The sequence below is a fragment of the Physeter macrocephalus genome, chromosome 4 (assembly GCF_002837175.3).
Source record: "Physeter macrocephalus isolate SW-GA chromosome 4, ASM283717v5, whole genome shotgun sequence".
NCBI lineage: Eukaryota > Metazoa > Chordata > Mammalia > Artiodactyla > Physeteridae > Physeter > Physeter macrocephalus.
Genome location: NC_041217.1, coordinates 69,020,256 through 69,034,394, shown reverse-complemented (window position 1 = coordinate 69,034,394; position 14,139 = coordinate 69,020,256). Strand labels below are relative to the sequence as shown.

The following is a 14,139-nucleotide window of genomic DNA, read 5'->3' as shown; positions in this document are numbered from 1 at the left end:
TCTTAAAAATAATAATAATTAAAAAATTAAAAATTAAAATAAAAAGGCATCACCGTACCCAAGGTCTTCTAGGTTTTCTCCTATGTTATCTTCTGGAGTTTTATAGTTTTAGGCTTTACTTTCAGATCTATGATCCATTTTGAGTTAACTTCTGTGAACTGTGTAAGGTCTATGTCTAGATTCAGTTTTTACATGTGGATGTCCAGTTCTTTCAGCAGCGTATATTGAAGAGACTATCTTTTCTCCATTTGTTGCCTTTGCTTCCTTGTCAAAGATAACTTGACTGTATTTATGGGGGTCTATTTCTGGGCTCTCTATTCTGTTCTTTTGATCTATTTGTCTATTTCACCAGTACAATGCTGTCTGAATTACTGTAGCTTTACACTATTGATAGGTCGTGAAGTTGGGTAGTTATCAGGCTTCCAGCTTTGTTCTTCTCTCTCAATACTGTGTTGGATATTCTGGATCTTTTGTCTCTCCACACAAACTTTAGAAATCAGTTTGTCGATATCCATAAAATAACTAGCTGGAATTTTGATTGGGATTGCACTGAATCAATAGATCAAGTTGGGAAGAACTGACATCTCCACATTATTGAGTCTTCCTATACCCTGGACATTTTAAATCAAATAAAGAATAGTTTCAGCACTGTCTCAACACCCTTACTGCATTTCTCTCCACAGGCCTCCAGGTGCCCACTAATTTGTTACCTTAAGCCTCTCTCTTCCCTCCTCACCTCCTCTTCCCCCAACTTGCCTTTAATCTAGTGTTCTCTCAATGTTGCTGATAAAGATAGGGGAACAAAGTGGCTATTTATTGACTGTGTTTTATAAACCAGGGCCTATACCAAATCCTTTAGCAATAAATTTACATGTCAACCAATCACACTGCCAAATCTATCACCACAGGATTCATTCATCTGATACATTCTCCTTTTCTTCACTCCTGCAAATTCTTAAACCAACCTAAAAAGGATTTAGTGGCAGAAACTCAAATCTATACCACCCTCCACTTGCCTACCTTTTTACTTTCTCCCTGCCCATCCCCCCCTTTTGGTCATATTCCAAAAAGCATGACTCTCTAAGGCTTCCCTTAAATGCTCCTTCACAATCCTAAACTAAAATTCAGTATTTATGATGTGAAAGCCTTGATGAGTAAGCTATTTCTCTGTATTCCCCTAAAGGAATTCCTTCAGGCTAGTGAAAGCTAATGGTGTTATGATATAAAACATTCAGCAAAAATATTTTCAAATTTGTACTGGCAGGTGAGCTTAAAGTTCTTTCAAAGCAAGAAACAGAAAAGAGGAATTCCAAAACATTCAACTGGCTGAACTGAAGAGGTGCCAGAGAAATTGAGGATGATCAGAGAAGAGCTAGGGTATGGAAGGGCCATCTGCTCATAGGCGATCAGTGTGCCTCAAAATCTACACGTGCTTCTGTCGAGTAAACAGCCTATTACATGCTGAGAATTTGGCATGTACAAAGGGATAAAGGATATTGAGGCTGATAAGAAAAAGAAAATCTGAGTATTTCTCCTTGTGATGAAATGCTAAAACTAATTTCCAGCCCCACTCTCACCCTGAGAAAGTATTAGCTCTGGATAAAAGCATTATCAATTGCAGTTCTCAATACAGCCAATGCCTCCACTCTCCTCCAAACATCAAGGTCCTAGTGGTTGAATTATCTAGAGACACAGACTTTTCCATGAATCCAGAGCTCTAAGCCGGAAATGCAAATTTAAAAATTCAGTAAATGCTTGATTTGGAGGAGGTAGCACCTGAAAGTTTTGACAACTACAACCCCTTTTTGGATCAACAGCTTATATTTTAAAAAAAACTACTGGGCTTCCCTGGTGGCGCAGTGGTTGAGAATCCGCCTGCCAATGCAGGGGATACGGGTTCGTGCCCCAGTCTGGGAAGATCCCACATGCCGCGGAGCGGCTGGTCCAGTGAGCCATGGCCGCTGAGCCTGCGCATCCGGAGCCTGTGCTCCGCAACAGGAGAGGCCACGACAGTGAGAGGCCCGTGTACCACCAAAAAAAAAAAAAACCAAAAAAAAACCCCCCAAAACTACTGCTAAACATTTGCTATTGGTCAATAGAAGAAAGGAATTTAGAAGGCAAGGGAAACAGGGGAAGAAGAAGAGAGCAACAAAGTTGCCCGGTTCTCTTGTGGCACGATTCTTCAACAAGTTAAGATCATCTCTCAGGTATTTCTAAAAATTTAGTCCCATCCCTGTGATTATTAATAAAATTAATTACAGAATACAGTTATAAAAATATCCTCTTATTTAAAAAGGAAGATGGGACTTCCCTGGTGGCACAGTGGTTAAGAATCCGCCTGCCAATGCAGAGGACACGGGTTCGAGCCCTGGTCTGGGAAGATCCCACATGCTGCAGAGCAACTAAGCCCATGCGCCACGACTACTGAGCCTGCGCTCTAGAGCCCGCAGGCCACAACTACTGAGGCCCGCATGCCTAGGGCCCGTGCTCCCCAACAAGAGAAGCCACTGCAAAGAGAAGCCACTGCAATGAGAAGCACATGCACCAAAACAAAGTAAATTTCACTTAAAACCCAGCCTGCTCTCTGCAACTAGAGAAAGCCCACATGCAGCAACAAAGACCCAACGCAGCCAGAAATAAATAAAATAAATAAATTTATAAATAAATGAAATAAAAAGGAAGATAACGCTTTTCATCCACCATCAGGAAAGCATAAAGTCATTCATTCTTCTAGTTCTAGTGATCCTTTCCTTCCTCCCTTTCAAACTAATGATCTCTTGGCAACCAAAGAAATATACTTAAAAATAGGCCAATTGAATCATCAAAAAAATCTACAAACAATAAATGCTGGAGAGGGCGTGGAGAAAAGGGAACCCTCTTGCACTGTTGGTGGGAATGTAAATTGATACAGCCACTATGGAGAACAGTATGGAGGTTCCTTAAAAAACTAAAAATAGAACTACCATACGACCCAGCAATCCCACTACTGGGCATATACCCTGAGAAAACCATAATTCAAAAAGAGTCATGTACCACAATGTTCACTGCAGCACTATTTACAATAGCCAGGACATGGAATCAACCTGTGTCCATCGACAGATTAATGGATAAAGAAAATGTGGCACATATATACAAGGGAATATTTTTCAGCCATAAAAAGAAACGAAACTGAGTTATTTGTAGTGAGGTGGATGGACCTAGGGTCTGTCATACAGAGTGAAGTAAGTCAGGAAGAGAAAAACAAATACTGTATGCTTACACATACATATGGAATCTAAAAAAAAAAAGGTTCTGATGAACCTAGAGGCAGGACAGTAATAAAGATGCAGACGTAGAGAATGGACTTGAGGACAGCGGGAGGAGGGGGAAGGGTAAGCTGGGATGAAGTGAGAGAGTAGCATGGACATATACACACTACCAAATGTACAATAGATAGCTAGTGGGAAGCAGCTGCATAGCACAGGGAGATCAGCTCGGTGCTTTGTGACCACCTAGAGGGGTGGGATGGGGCAGCGGAAGGAGATGCAAGAGGGAGGGGATATATGTATGCATATAGCCGATTCACTTTGTTATACAGCAGAAACTAACACAACACTGTAAAGCAATTATACTCCAATAAAGATGTTAAAAAAAAAAAAAAAAGGCCAATTGGATAGGGATGGGATATAATTGTGACAAAGGGCCAGAAGGAAACTAACTGCTACACATGGCGACTGAATCCATGAACTCTGTTTTCCTTAGGATATATCTCAATAGACAGTGTTACAAAAAATGTTCATAGTAACAAAGATATCACTAAAGATAAAGAAAAGTGGTTCAGGATACCGGGAGCCAAAAACCCGAGGTTCACAATGAGTACTCCCAAGTCAAATTATTTCTGTATCTGAAACCAGCATTCAAAATTTCTAGTACGTGTTAATTTACATATGAAAAATGGTGGAAAATATTTACTAAGAGAGCACTTGCTAGTAAACCTGGGTTTATGCCTAGCTGCTATGTGGAGAACTTGGTCAATTCATCAAACTTCTTTAGAACTTGATAATACCTATACCATGGTAAGCCATCCCTCAGAGACTGCTACATTAGGGAACAGAATATGTCAGAGGAAGTCTAAACTCTTTGGAAGATGGCAAAAAATTAAAGATGGTGGTTAATGAACTCCTAGGCATTCATAGCTTTCTATAAGGGGCAGCTGGTAGTACACAATACATCATAGTCTCAAACTCTCAAAGACACAAAACAGCCACAGACTCACCTTACAAACTGATCTCGTCCACCCACTGCAAACTGGTGGGTATTGGCAGGATTCACATAGATTGTATACAGCCCCACCTTCTTCTCCTTTTCTTTTGTCACCACCAGTTTCCTTCAAAAGTAGAAAAGTATAAAAGTTATATTCTCCAAAAGATCCAGATAGTCAAGGCAAGTGAGAATAAAGACAGTAACGCACACACAGCTAATAAGAAACCAAACAGATTCTCACTTGGAAAGAAAGAAAGAAGTGGTTTTGTTTGTTCGTACACTGGAACAAGAAAAAAGAACAAGATCCACCACCATATATATTTACTAAATGCTACTTTGGAGATGGAAAAAACATGTAGTAATTTTCTGGTGTTCCTCAAGAAGTATAAATCAAAGGTGTATGAAAGTATTGCTCCTCAGTAGCCTTAGCTTGAGTCCAATATGATGACAACCAATCATTAAAGAGACAATACTACCCACATCTTCCCATCCTTTACTTGTAAGTACATCTTCCCAATCATCTGGGAGCAGGGAGTAAGGGGAAGATGAATCACAGAAACAGCGGACAGAAAAGACCTTAAGGGGAACTTCCCTGGTGGTCCAGTGGGTAAGACTCTGTGCTCCCAATGCAGGGGGCCCGGGTTCGATCCCTGGTCAGGGAACTAGATCCCGCAGGCATGCCACAACTAAGGAGTTAGCATGCCGCAACTAAAAAGTCCAAATGCTGCAACGAAGATCCCACGTGCCGCAACTAAGACCCCATGCAGCCAAAATAAATAAAAATTAAAAAATAAACATTAAAAAAAAAAGGAAAAGACCTTAAGGTCAGAATCTATCTCCCAGATTCCAGAGAAGTGTCACTTAAAACCCAGCCTTAAAAATGCACGATGAGGGCTTCCCTGGTGGCGCAGTGGTTGAGGGTCTGCCTGCCGATGCAGGGGACACGGGTTCGTGCCCCGGTCCGGGAGGATCCCACATGCCGCGGAGCGGCTGGGCCCGTGAGCCATGGCCGCTGAGCCTGTGCGTCCGGGGCCTGTGCTCCGCCACGGGAGAGGCCACAACAGTGAGAGGCCCGCGTACCACAAAAAAAAAACAAAACTGCACGATGAAAAAAAACAAGCAATGGTTAATACAAAGGAAAACAGTATTAGTCTTCCCTTATTTGAAGCAAATTAGGAGCAGAGATTCTTGTCAAGACAGCTGTTTTTAATGCTGAAAAATTATTTCTAAATTATTCTTCTGGTTGTACCACAAAAAAAGGCGATTCTTAGGAGGGCATGGGACCCCGAGGAAACCTTATAAAATTTCAGAGTTTTAGCCAGAAGATTTTGGCCTAAGAGCCATAATTTTGTCCCACCTTAAGGGTGGCCCTATGAATACTCCTCCCAGATTGAAGCGTTCAACCTGTCAAATATGACATCATAAAGATTAGTAAATTTATAGGAAAAGGAAGACAGGAAAGGAAGGGACTGGGCTTTAGCTTGCTTGCTTTTTTTTTTTTTTTTTTTTACTGCTGAATAATATTCCATTATCTGGATATACCACAGTATATCCATTCACCTACTGAAGTACATCTTGGTTGCTTCCAAGTTTTGGCGATTATGAATAACAGCTTTCATTTTTAATTCTAAGCTTTTGCTCATTTCTGGTGCTTACAGAAAATGAAAGAACTATAACTATGACAATCAGTTTCTTTGTAAATGATGTTAGCATCCTCTCTGAATGGTCAAAGTCACTCCATCCTAGACTGCTCTAGGCAAAGGAGAAATTTAATTTTAAAATCTCTGCAGCCTTCCATTAAAAGAATAGTGCACAAAGGTCATTAAAAATAAATGTCATTAGGGAAAACACAAATACACACATACCCAAATCACAAGGCAGAAAACAAGTCAAAAAAGAGTTTCAGGAACAAAACTAGCAATGGAGAAGAGGCAGCTCTAATTGGGCTTTAGATATGGAAGAGGAATAGGAGGAGCTGCTCCTCTTTTTCAGAGAAACATCTCATTTCCTCAGCAATTTGGATTTTTAGAAGGAGAGGGTCAGACAAACATAACAGTTACCATGCAGAAGCAAAATGAAGAAAGTGAGGGGATAGATTATGAAGTACTGGCTCCACTGTCATCTAATCCTGACAAAGAACTCAATCTTCTATGCCTCCATTTATTAACCTAAAACAAACAATTCTCTCTCCTAATGCATAAATGCACAGAGCACCTTGAGCCCTGTGGGGAAAATGCAGAGGTGCTATAAAAATGATTGATAAATGGCAGCAGGAAAAATAAAGTTTTGACACCAGAGCAAGGCAGCACACAAAGCCATATGAAACAAATTTACCAAATTCTGCCTTAAAATTTGCAGTTTTTAACAAGCTGGTATGTTCCAGGAAAAAAGGGAAAAACAACTACAGATCAAACCAAAGGATTCCTCTGAAGAATACCTCAAACTAGCTTCTGCTGGCTAAATGAATATCCCACCCACAGCTCCAAATCCAACTCCTCCTATGATGTTAGCCAATATCACCAGCTTCCAGAGACTCAGCTATTATGTACATACAAAAGAAAAACTCCCCTATGCCAACTTCACACAAAAAATGCCTCTGATATAAGCAGATGTTCAGGCACCAGCTTAACACATACGGATACACATTCTTGCCATGACTTTCACATTCAGTCCTCTCACCTCATTCTAGCCTTCCACTAATTCAACCCCTAAAGCAAAAACTTTCTTAAGGCCAGAATCTGGACCTCCTCCTACTCTAAGTTTCTCCTATGTTCCCCCTTTTAGTTTCTATCCCACCTATTACTGCTTGCACCTAGATCCACTGATCAACTCTCAGCCAGATTTTCTGCTTACATCTTTTCATTACACATTCAATAAACTGCCAGTCATTTACTCTGCCCATTACTTGAACCAGATTCCCAATTTCTTGTGGCCTAACAGTAGTTCTCCTCTTAACCTGATCCATAGGATCTCATTCAGCTTCACAACACTCTACCAGAGCAGACCAAACAAACTCATATCATTTTTTTCCATCTTTGCCCTTCCACTCCCCCCTAGAAAACTTGCTAATGTTCCATTATCATCACAGGATCATGGAACTTGAGAGCTGAAAATAACAAACATCATTCAGTTTAAGAGATTAAATGATTTTCTCAAAGCTATATAACTGCAGGCTAGTACTAGAAGGCAAATCCCTTGTCACTCAGGCCTGTTCCCTTTCCAGGAGAAATCCATTCATTATCTCTCGATCTTCACCCTCTTAAGTTTTATATAAATAACCAGTATATCCTTTCCACAAACCAAAAACATTTCCATCCTTTAACCACTATTTTAAATTCTTCACTTTCTAGACAACTTTTTGTATACTTATCTCTCTAAAAATAAAAGTCTAATAATAATCAGCCTTAAGATTATATTCCCTATATTAACTTATATTTACTTGTATGCTATGTAAATCAGTGACACCCCTTACTCAATATTGGTATTGACATGTAAGATTTAGGATAATTTTTAAGGGGGGAGAGTTCTGAAAAGTTGAAATCTTGAGTTCTTCCTCACTTTGTGATCCTAGAATAAACTTCCAGAATGGCATATTAAAAAAAAAAAAAGATAGTTTTTAAGACTAACGATACAATAAATAATGTAGATAATCTATCAACTAGGTAGTCGTTAAACAAACTGTGGTACACCAATGCTATGACACAGATGTCATGGTTAAAAATGACGTAGGCCATAGGGACTTCCCTTGCGGTCCATGGTTAAGACTTTGCCTTCCAACGCAGGGGGCATGGGTTCAATCCCTGGTCAGGAAGCTAAGATCCCACATGCCTCTTGGCCAAAAAACCAAAACATAAAACAGAAGCAATATTGCAACAAATTCAATAAAGACTTTAAAAATAGACCACATAAAAATAAATAAAATGTTTAAAAAGAAAAAATTAGGTAGGCCTTTTTGGTCTGACGTAGAAAGCTCTCCAAAATACATCATAATGTGAAAAAAGTAAATTGCAGGAACATATGTATATGTAAGTTTATATACACATACAACTATCCCATGTTGGAGGGAAGAGTATACATGTATATAGTAAGATACATAAATGTATACAAAAAGGACTGAAAAGGTATTCAAAATTTTTAACAATGGTTATCAATAGCTAGAAAAGTGGGGGGCAGGGGAGGTATACATGAAGGAGCATTTACATTTTGTCCATATACTTCATTATTTGAGTTTTTAAAACAAGATATATTTGTTTATTATTAGAGTAATAAAAATGAAAAAAGGAAACTGAAATAATTAGTAGCTACAATTCAGTAAGTTCCAACCATGGTGCCAGACACTATGCTGAGGTATCAAACACATTTATCAATAATCCTCGCAGAAACCAGAAAAAGAGAGAGTAAGACTGATTATACCCATAGTGAGGCTGAAGAAACTGAAGTTCAGAAAGGTTATATAGGTCATTACTAGTAGTGCCCAAGTTGAGATTTGACCTAGGTCTGCCTGGATCCAAATAAGATGCTATGCTCTTTCTATGATATCACACAGCTAAAAGGGGATATAATTTACCTATGAGTCTCCAATTCATGTAAAAATGAGCTGTGATATGACAGAGTTCTACTATAGCTACCAATATTTTTGTTCAAGAATTATCATTTAATTTTTACATTTCTACACAAAATTGAAGTGAAAACTACATAGGAGCATATCGCTAAGTTGCTAGGAACATGCTTCTTGTGGGGAAGTTGAGTGGCACGCAAGTGAATGGACAGTTGGAAGATCATCCAGTTATTAAAGCCCACATATAATAAGTTAACTGAATCCTGCTTTAGAAATGAAAATAGGCGAATAGTATTTTACTGCTGAGAGACAACAACAAAGAAGTAAGGAATTCTCCTAAACTCATCTGTTTCTTATCATAAATACAAAGGAACCATTCTGATGGACCAGAGAGTTGAGCATTACCTAGGACACATGCACTATTTTCAAAGCCAAGAAATCCAATTCTGTAAAAATACTACTGCTATACTTACGAAGCTGGCCGGTCTTGTCTGAGGTCAATGGTGAAGACAACTGCATCTTCACCTGCAGATAGGAACGTACAGGGAGAGTCTGGTTCCAGGGCCAACTGAAGTAGAAAAAAGGGAAAGGATGAGGTTTCTAAAGATTAAAATTAGAGGCTGTCTAACTCATTCCTTTATCTTTATGAAGGGCTGCATTTAAAATGTCTCAGCAAGAGAAACATCTACCTCTTTTGTTGTAAAATCCCAGGAAAGAAGATAATTTAATAAGCCCATTCTCTCTTGCTCTGTGTGAATTATTCACAGCTGTTTATTCTATACAAGTCAAAAGGACAGGTGATTTGCTATTTTAATTAAGTCTCCAAGGGATCTGAACAGTGATACCAACGGAAAACACCGTCATTAGGGCTCATCCTCAAGATCAATTCCACACCCTCAGGTGGGCAGAGAAATGGCACCCAAGTTTCATTCCCTACAGCTTAGTTCTAAAAGTTAGTTAGATAGTGGGTTGAGGGTAGTCTTAAGAATCAAAGAAATAGGTAATTTTCATATTTCTTGAGCCATGGGCAAGGAAAGCATACTCCAGGTCCACCTACATATTTGCTTAGGGTTTGTTAAAAAAAAAAAAAAAAAAAAAAAAAAAAAGAGGACCATCCTCCTTTCACGGCATGGAAGAAAACAGTGCCTACTCTGAGACTAGGCAGTTCTTGGCTCCTCACTGGCTGCCATCATGATTATTTGGCCTATATTCCCAGCTCTAAATAGGGCTTCCAGAAATAGTACTGTTTATGCACTGAGAGTTGTGAGCAGAAAAGCTGGAGCTCTCACATATGAGAAGCCAACACCTAGCACCTTAGGGCTGTTAAAATGTTCTAAATACAACAGGAGTAAATTTTAAAGGTTTGGAAGGCACAGGAGACCTCAAGGATCTCCAAACCAACCATGGCTCAGCTTAGGAGTTAAGTATTATCAGGTGAATGTTGCATGTGCAAGATCTAGAGATCTCTCAAATACTTGTCTTCTGAGAAGTTTAGTGTGGCTGCTTTTTCTCCCATCTTACCTACAAATCCTAGGACTGAAAGAAGTGATGGAGGTGACCACAACAAAGGGGACACAATGGACAGAGATACTGGAGGGCTTTGGCTGAGATCCACAGAGGAGCTGAACTGCACAACCTTTGGGGCAAGGGCTTACTTACCTTGTGGGATGCTCCCTTGTGCTGGGCCACACGCTTTGTATTCTTGCAGCACTGTGTAGCAGACAACTCTGCTACCCGAACCTGCCCATCACGGGCACACATGGCCAGGGTGGAATCACCACTGTTAGGAAGGAACTTGGCCTGGGATGTTAAGAATAAAAAAAGGGACAAGAGAAATTGAAGAGGTGAATTTGAGAGGGAAAAACATGATGACAACCCCAAATCATCCACTTTTGCTACACAACAGCTGGAAACTTAGACCTCCTGCTCTTATACAGTTGGCTCAAGTCCAATTTCTTCCACGGGTTAAAGGAGAGGAAAAGAAAAAATTTCTGATATGAGAGAATTTCTGTTGATTCTGGAAGGCTGAACTGGTATGAGTGCTCAGGTGAACTAGGACTATACCCAGTAAGAAAGAAAGGTAAGGGAAAAAGGAGAAAATCTTCCTTGATTCAGGAAGTAAACATAAACTTGCTACAAAGAAAAAGGAAACTAAAGGGGATACTGTGGAAGGAAAGAGAACATGCTTAGGGATAAATGGCTAGTACCATATGATGGATGGGGCTGGTAAGTAAAACTTCCAGAGAATAACAATATTAACTAATATTTATCAAACGTTTATTAAGTACCAGGCACGGTTCTAACTGCTTAGCTTCTGCTGTTATTTAATCCTCATAACCCTGTATGTTATTAGCCCTATATTATAGGTAAATAAACTGAAGACAGAGGTTAAATAAACTTGCCCAAGATCACACAGCGAGTTAAGGGGTTGGACCACGATTTAAACTCAACTAGACTGGTTCAAGAGCCTCTGCTCTTGTATTATAACACCTCCTAGCATGGCATTTAGTGCCTTCCTGATGATTTCCAAGCACCCTTCCTATTATAATGAGGATTCTAACAGTCTCTGTGCTCAAGGAAACAAAAGGGTGCCACGAGTCTTTCAGTGTATTTAACTCCTCTAAGTCATTATGAGAGCCAAGGAAGGACCAAGTCCTGATATCTAATTCCTACAACTGTCACTCCTACTCCAGGCAGCAGCTCACGTTTGTCTAACTTGTGCCTGATTTTCTCAGTTGCCAATCTGCTCCCTTGCCTCACCTGGAAGACATTGCTTTTGTGGCCGCTCTCAAAGTCCAATACTGGCTGTCGCCGCACCCAGTCCCAAACCACCACTTTCAGGTCATCGCTGCCACTGGCCAGCCAGGTGCCGCGCTGGTTAAAGTGCAGGGTATTAACACAACCAGTATGGCCCTCAAGCCCATGCTGCAGGCGGAAACGCTGCACAAAGACTCTTGCCCCACAAGCCTCATACACAAAGCGGGCACTTGAACCCAGCTCCCGCTCCCGAAGGGCAGGAAGGGCTTGCCAGCGAGGTCGGGGCAGGACTGAGGTCTCCGAGGACACCCAGTCCTCCAGGGCCCGCTCATCATCTGATGAGTCCTGGTCACGGTTGGCCCGCTTGCGCTGTACACGACGACGAGGATGCTCTTCTTCCTCCTCTTCTTCATCCTCTTCTTCCTCTGAGCGGTCATGGACTTGGTTTTCATCATTGATGGAGTAATGGCCAGTGTCCTCCATGCTGTCAGAGTCCTTGTCTTCACCTGAGCTCTCTGTATCTGTGCCTCGACTTTCTGTGCTGGTGCGGTTGGGGCCACCATCATCCCCGGTCAAGCTCAAGCTCAGGTCTGAGGCCTCCACTTCAATGCCTGAGGATGTCTCCCTCCCTTCCTCAGCACCAGACATCTCCTCTGGACTGCTAGACAGGCTTCCTGCATGTTAGTGAGGAATGGGTAGGTGAGGGGGAAAAACAAGGAAATAAGATAGTGACCAGAAGGATTCCCACTCCTTAGTCTAAAAAATCATCACACCAAAAGACCCAGAAACCAACTTTGGTCAAAATGTTTTCATTACATATGCTTATAAACAGTACCTTCTGAGCGGGAATCTTGAAAAGATGAAAACCAAAGTCACACACAAATAAAGAACTGCAGGACAACCAAAGATTATAATAAATTCTCAAGAAGCAAAGCATTGGCAGATTTTATAAAAGTATGCCTGATACAACTACCTTAGGCTCTATTTTGCTAGATGGGCATCCATTAGTTATAGCACATAGTTAAGCTGACATAAGAAAAAAGAACAGCCATCCCTGGGCTTCCCTGGTGGCACAGTGGTTAAGAATCTGCCTGCCAATGCAGGGGACACAGGTTCAAGCCCTGATCCAGGAAGATCCCACATGCCACATAGCAACTAAGCCCTTGTGCCACCAACTACTGAGCCTGCGCTCCAGAGCCCGCGAGCCACAACTACCAAGCCCGCACGCCGTAACTACTGAAGCTCGAGCGCCTAGAGCCCGTGCTCTGCAACAAAAGAAGCCACCCAATGAGAAGCCCATGCACCGCAACAAAGAGCAGCCCCCGCTTGCCACAACTAGAGAAAAGCCTGCGCGCATCAACAAAGACCCAATGCAGCCAAAAATAAAAATAAATAAATTTTAAAAAAAGAACAGCCATCCCAGCAAGAGTTGGACTATTTACCACTTTGAGAAAGTACCACTACCTCCCACGTCTTAAACCCTACAGTTTCTTCCCCCTAAGAATCCAGAAGGAAGTGCAAGTGGAAATTGTGACCATTTGAGTGGCTTCTTGCTCTCTTTTTTGCTGATAAATGTATTCTGCCTTACTTCCATTAATTTAATAATTCTAATACTAGTTTTAGATATAGGAATTCTAGTGAGAAAGTTTTATCAGGAAGCATAAATAAAATTGATAAAAAGCAGGGCTACTACAGCAGGACCTGAAAAAAGATCGTATTCTAGGTCTGCCATATTGGTAGTTATAAAATAACTGGGTCACTTTGAGCAATATAATCCCCAAAATTAGATACTGAATTCTCCTATCTAATAGCCAAATCATATTCTACTGAGCACTATGGCAATGTTCTAGGGCCCAAAGGACCACAACTTCCAAACTAAGGTCAAGATGTAAAGAAAGGAAGGGGGTGAATGAGGATTTTCAACCCTGCTCATGGCCTCCTTTCCTCAGATGACAATAAATTTTACCTTGCCAGAAGTAAAGGCTATTAGGTAGGAAAGGCTGACCAGCTATGTGTGACTCTGGTATAAGCTATTCAACTCCAATACCACATTGATGTTTAAGGATTCAAAATGGGAATATCTTCTTGCTTAGTCATCTGGATTGGAGCAGTAATTTCTGAAGATCTTTGAAGCAATGGAACCTCTTTTTCAATGAACTCTTAGGCAAAGCCCAAAAGAAAACAGATAAACAATACACACACTTTTGGTTCAAGTAGTGACAGAAGGCTGGGAGACACACAAACAGCTCCTTTCAAAAAGCACCTCAACTAACAGCACAGTGTGAAAACGACTAGGAACTGGAAGAAAAAGGGGAAAAGTGCAGCAATTTGCTCCCACGAACTACATTTGCTGAGGCTGCTGTATATGCTAAGAAAGATTAATAATTGTAGTTTTTGAAATGAAATTGAGTTTGAGATTGGGAGTGGTGAGAAGGGATAAAATATCACACCCATCACTTCTGTGAAGAAGAAAAAAAAATGAAACATCAAAACTCCTAGCATTTATTGTTAAAATTAAGATGACTGGGCTTCCCTGGTGGCGCAGTGGTTGAGAGTCCGCCTGCTGATGCAGGGGACACGGA

At 40.8% G+C, this 14,139-nt stretch overlaps 1 protein-coding gene across 8 annotated transcripts in view; it reads right to left on the bottom strand.

Annotated features, from left to right (window-relative positions):
* The window catches only part of DCAF8 (DDB1 and CUL4 associated factor 8), a 46,288-nt gene that overhangs the window by 16,152 nt on the left and 15,997 nt on the right, over positions 1-14,139 (bottom strand). For all 8 annotated transcript variants that reach the window (XM_024116099.3, XM_028488739.2, XM_055084262.1 and 5 more), the window contains 4 exons: positions 11,561-12,231; positions 10,460-10,600; positions 9,274-9,368; positions 4,256-4,366 (listed from right to left, as the gene is read on the bottom strand). In XM_024116099.3, coding sequence (XP_023971867.1) covers positions 4,256-4,366; positions 9,274-9,368; positions 10,460-10,600; positions 11,561-12,231 — 1,018 coding nt within the window. The remainder of the gene's footprint in view (positions 1-4,255; positions 4,367-9,273; positions 9,369-10,459; positions 10,601-11,560; positions 12,232-14,139) is intronic.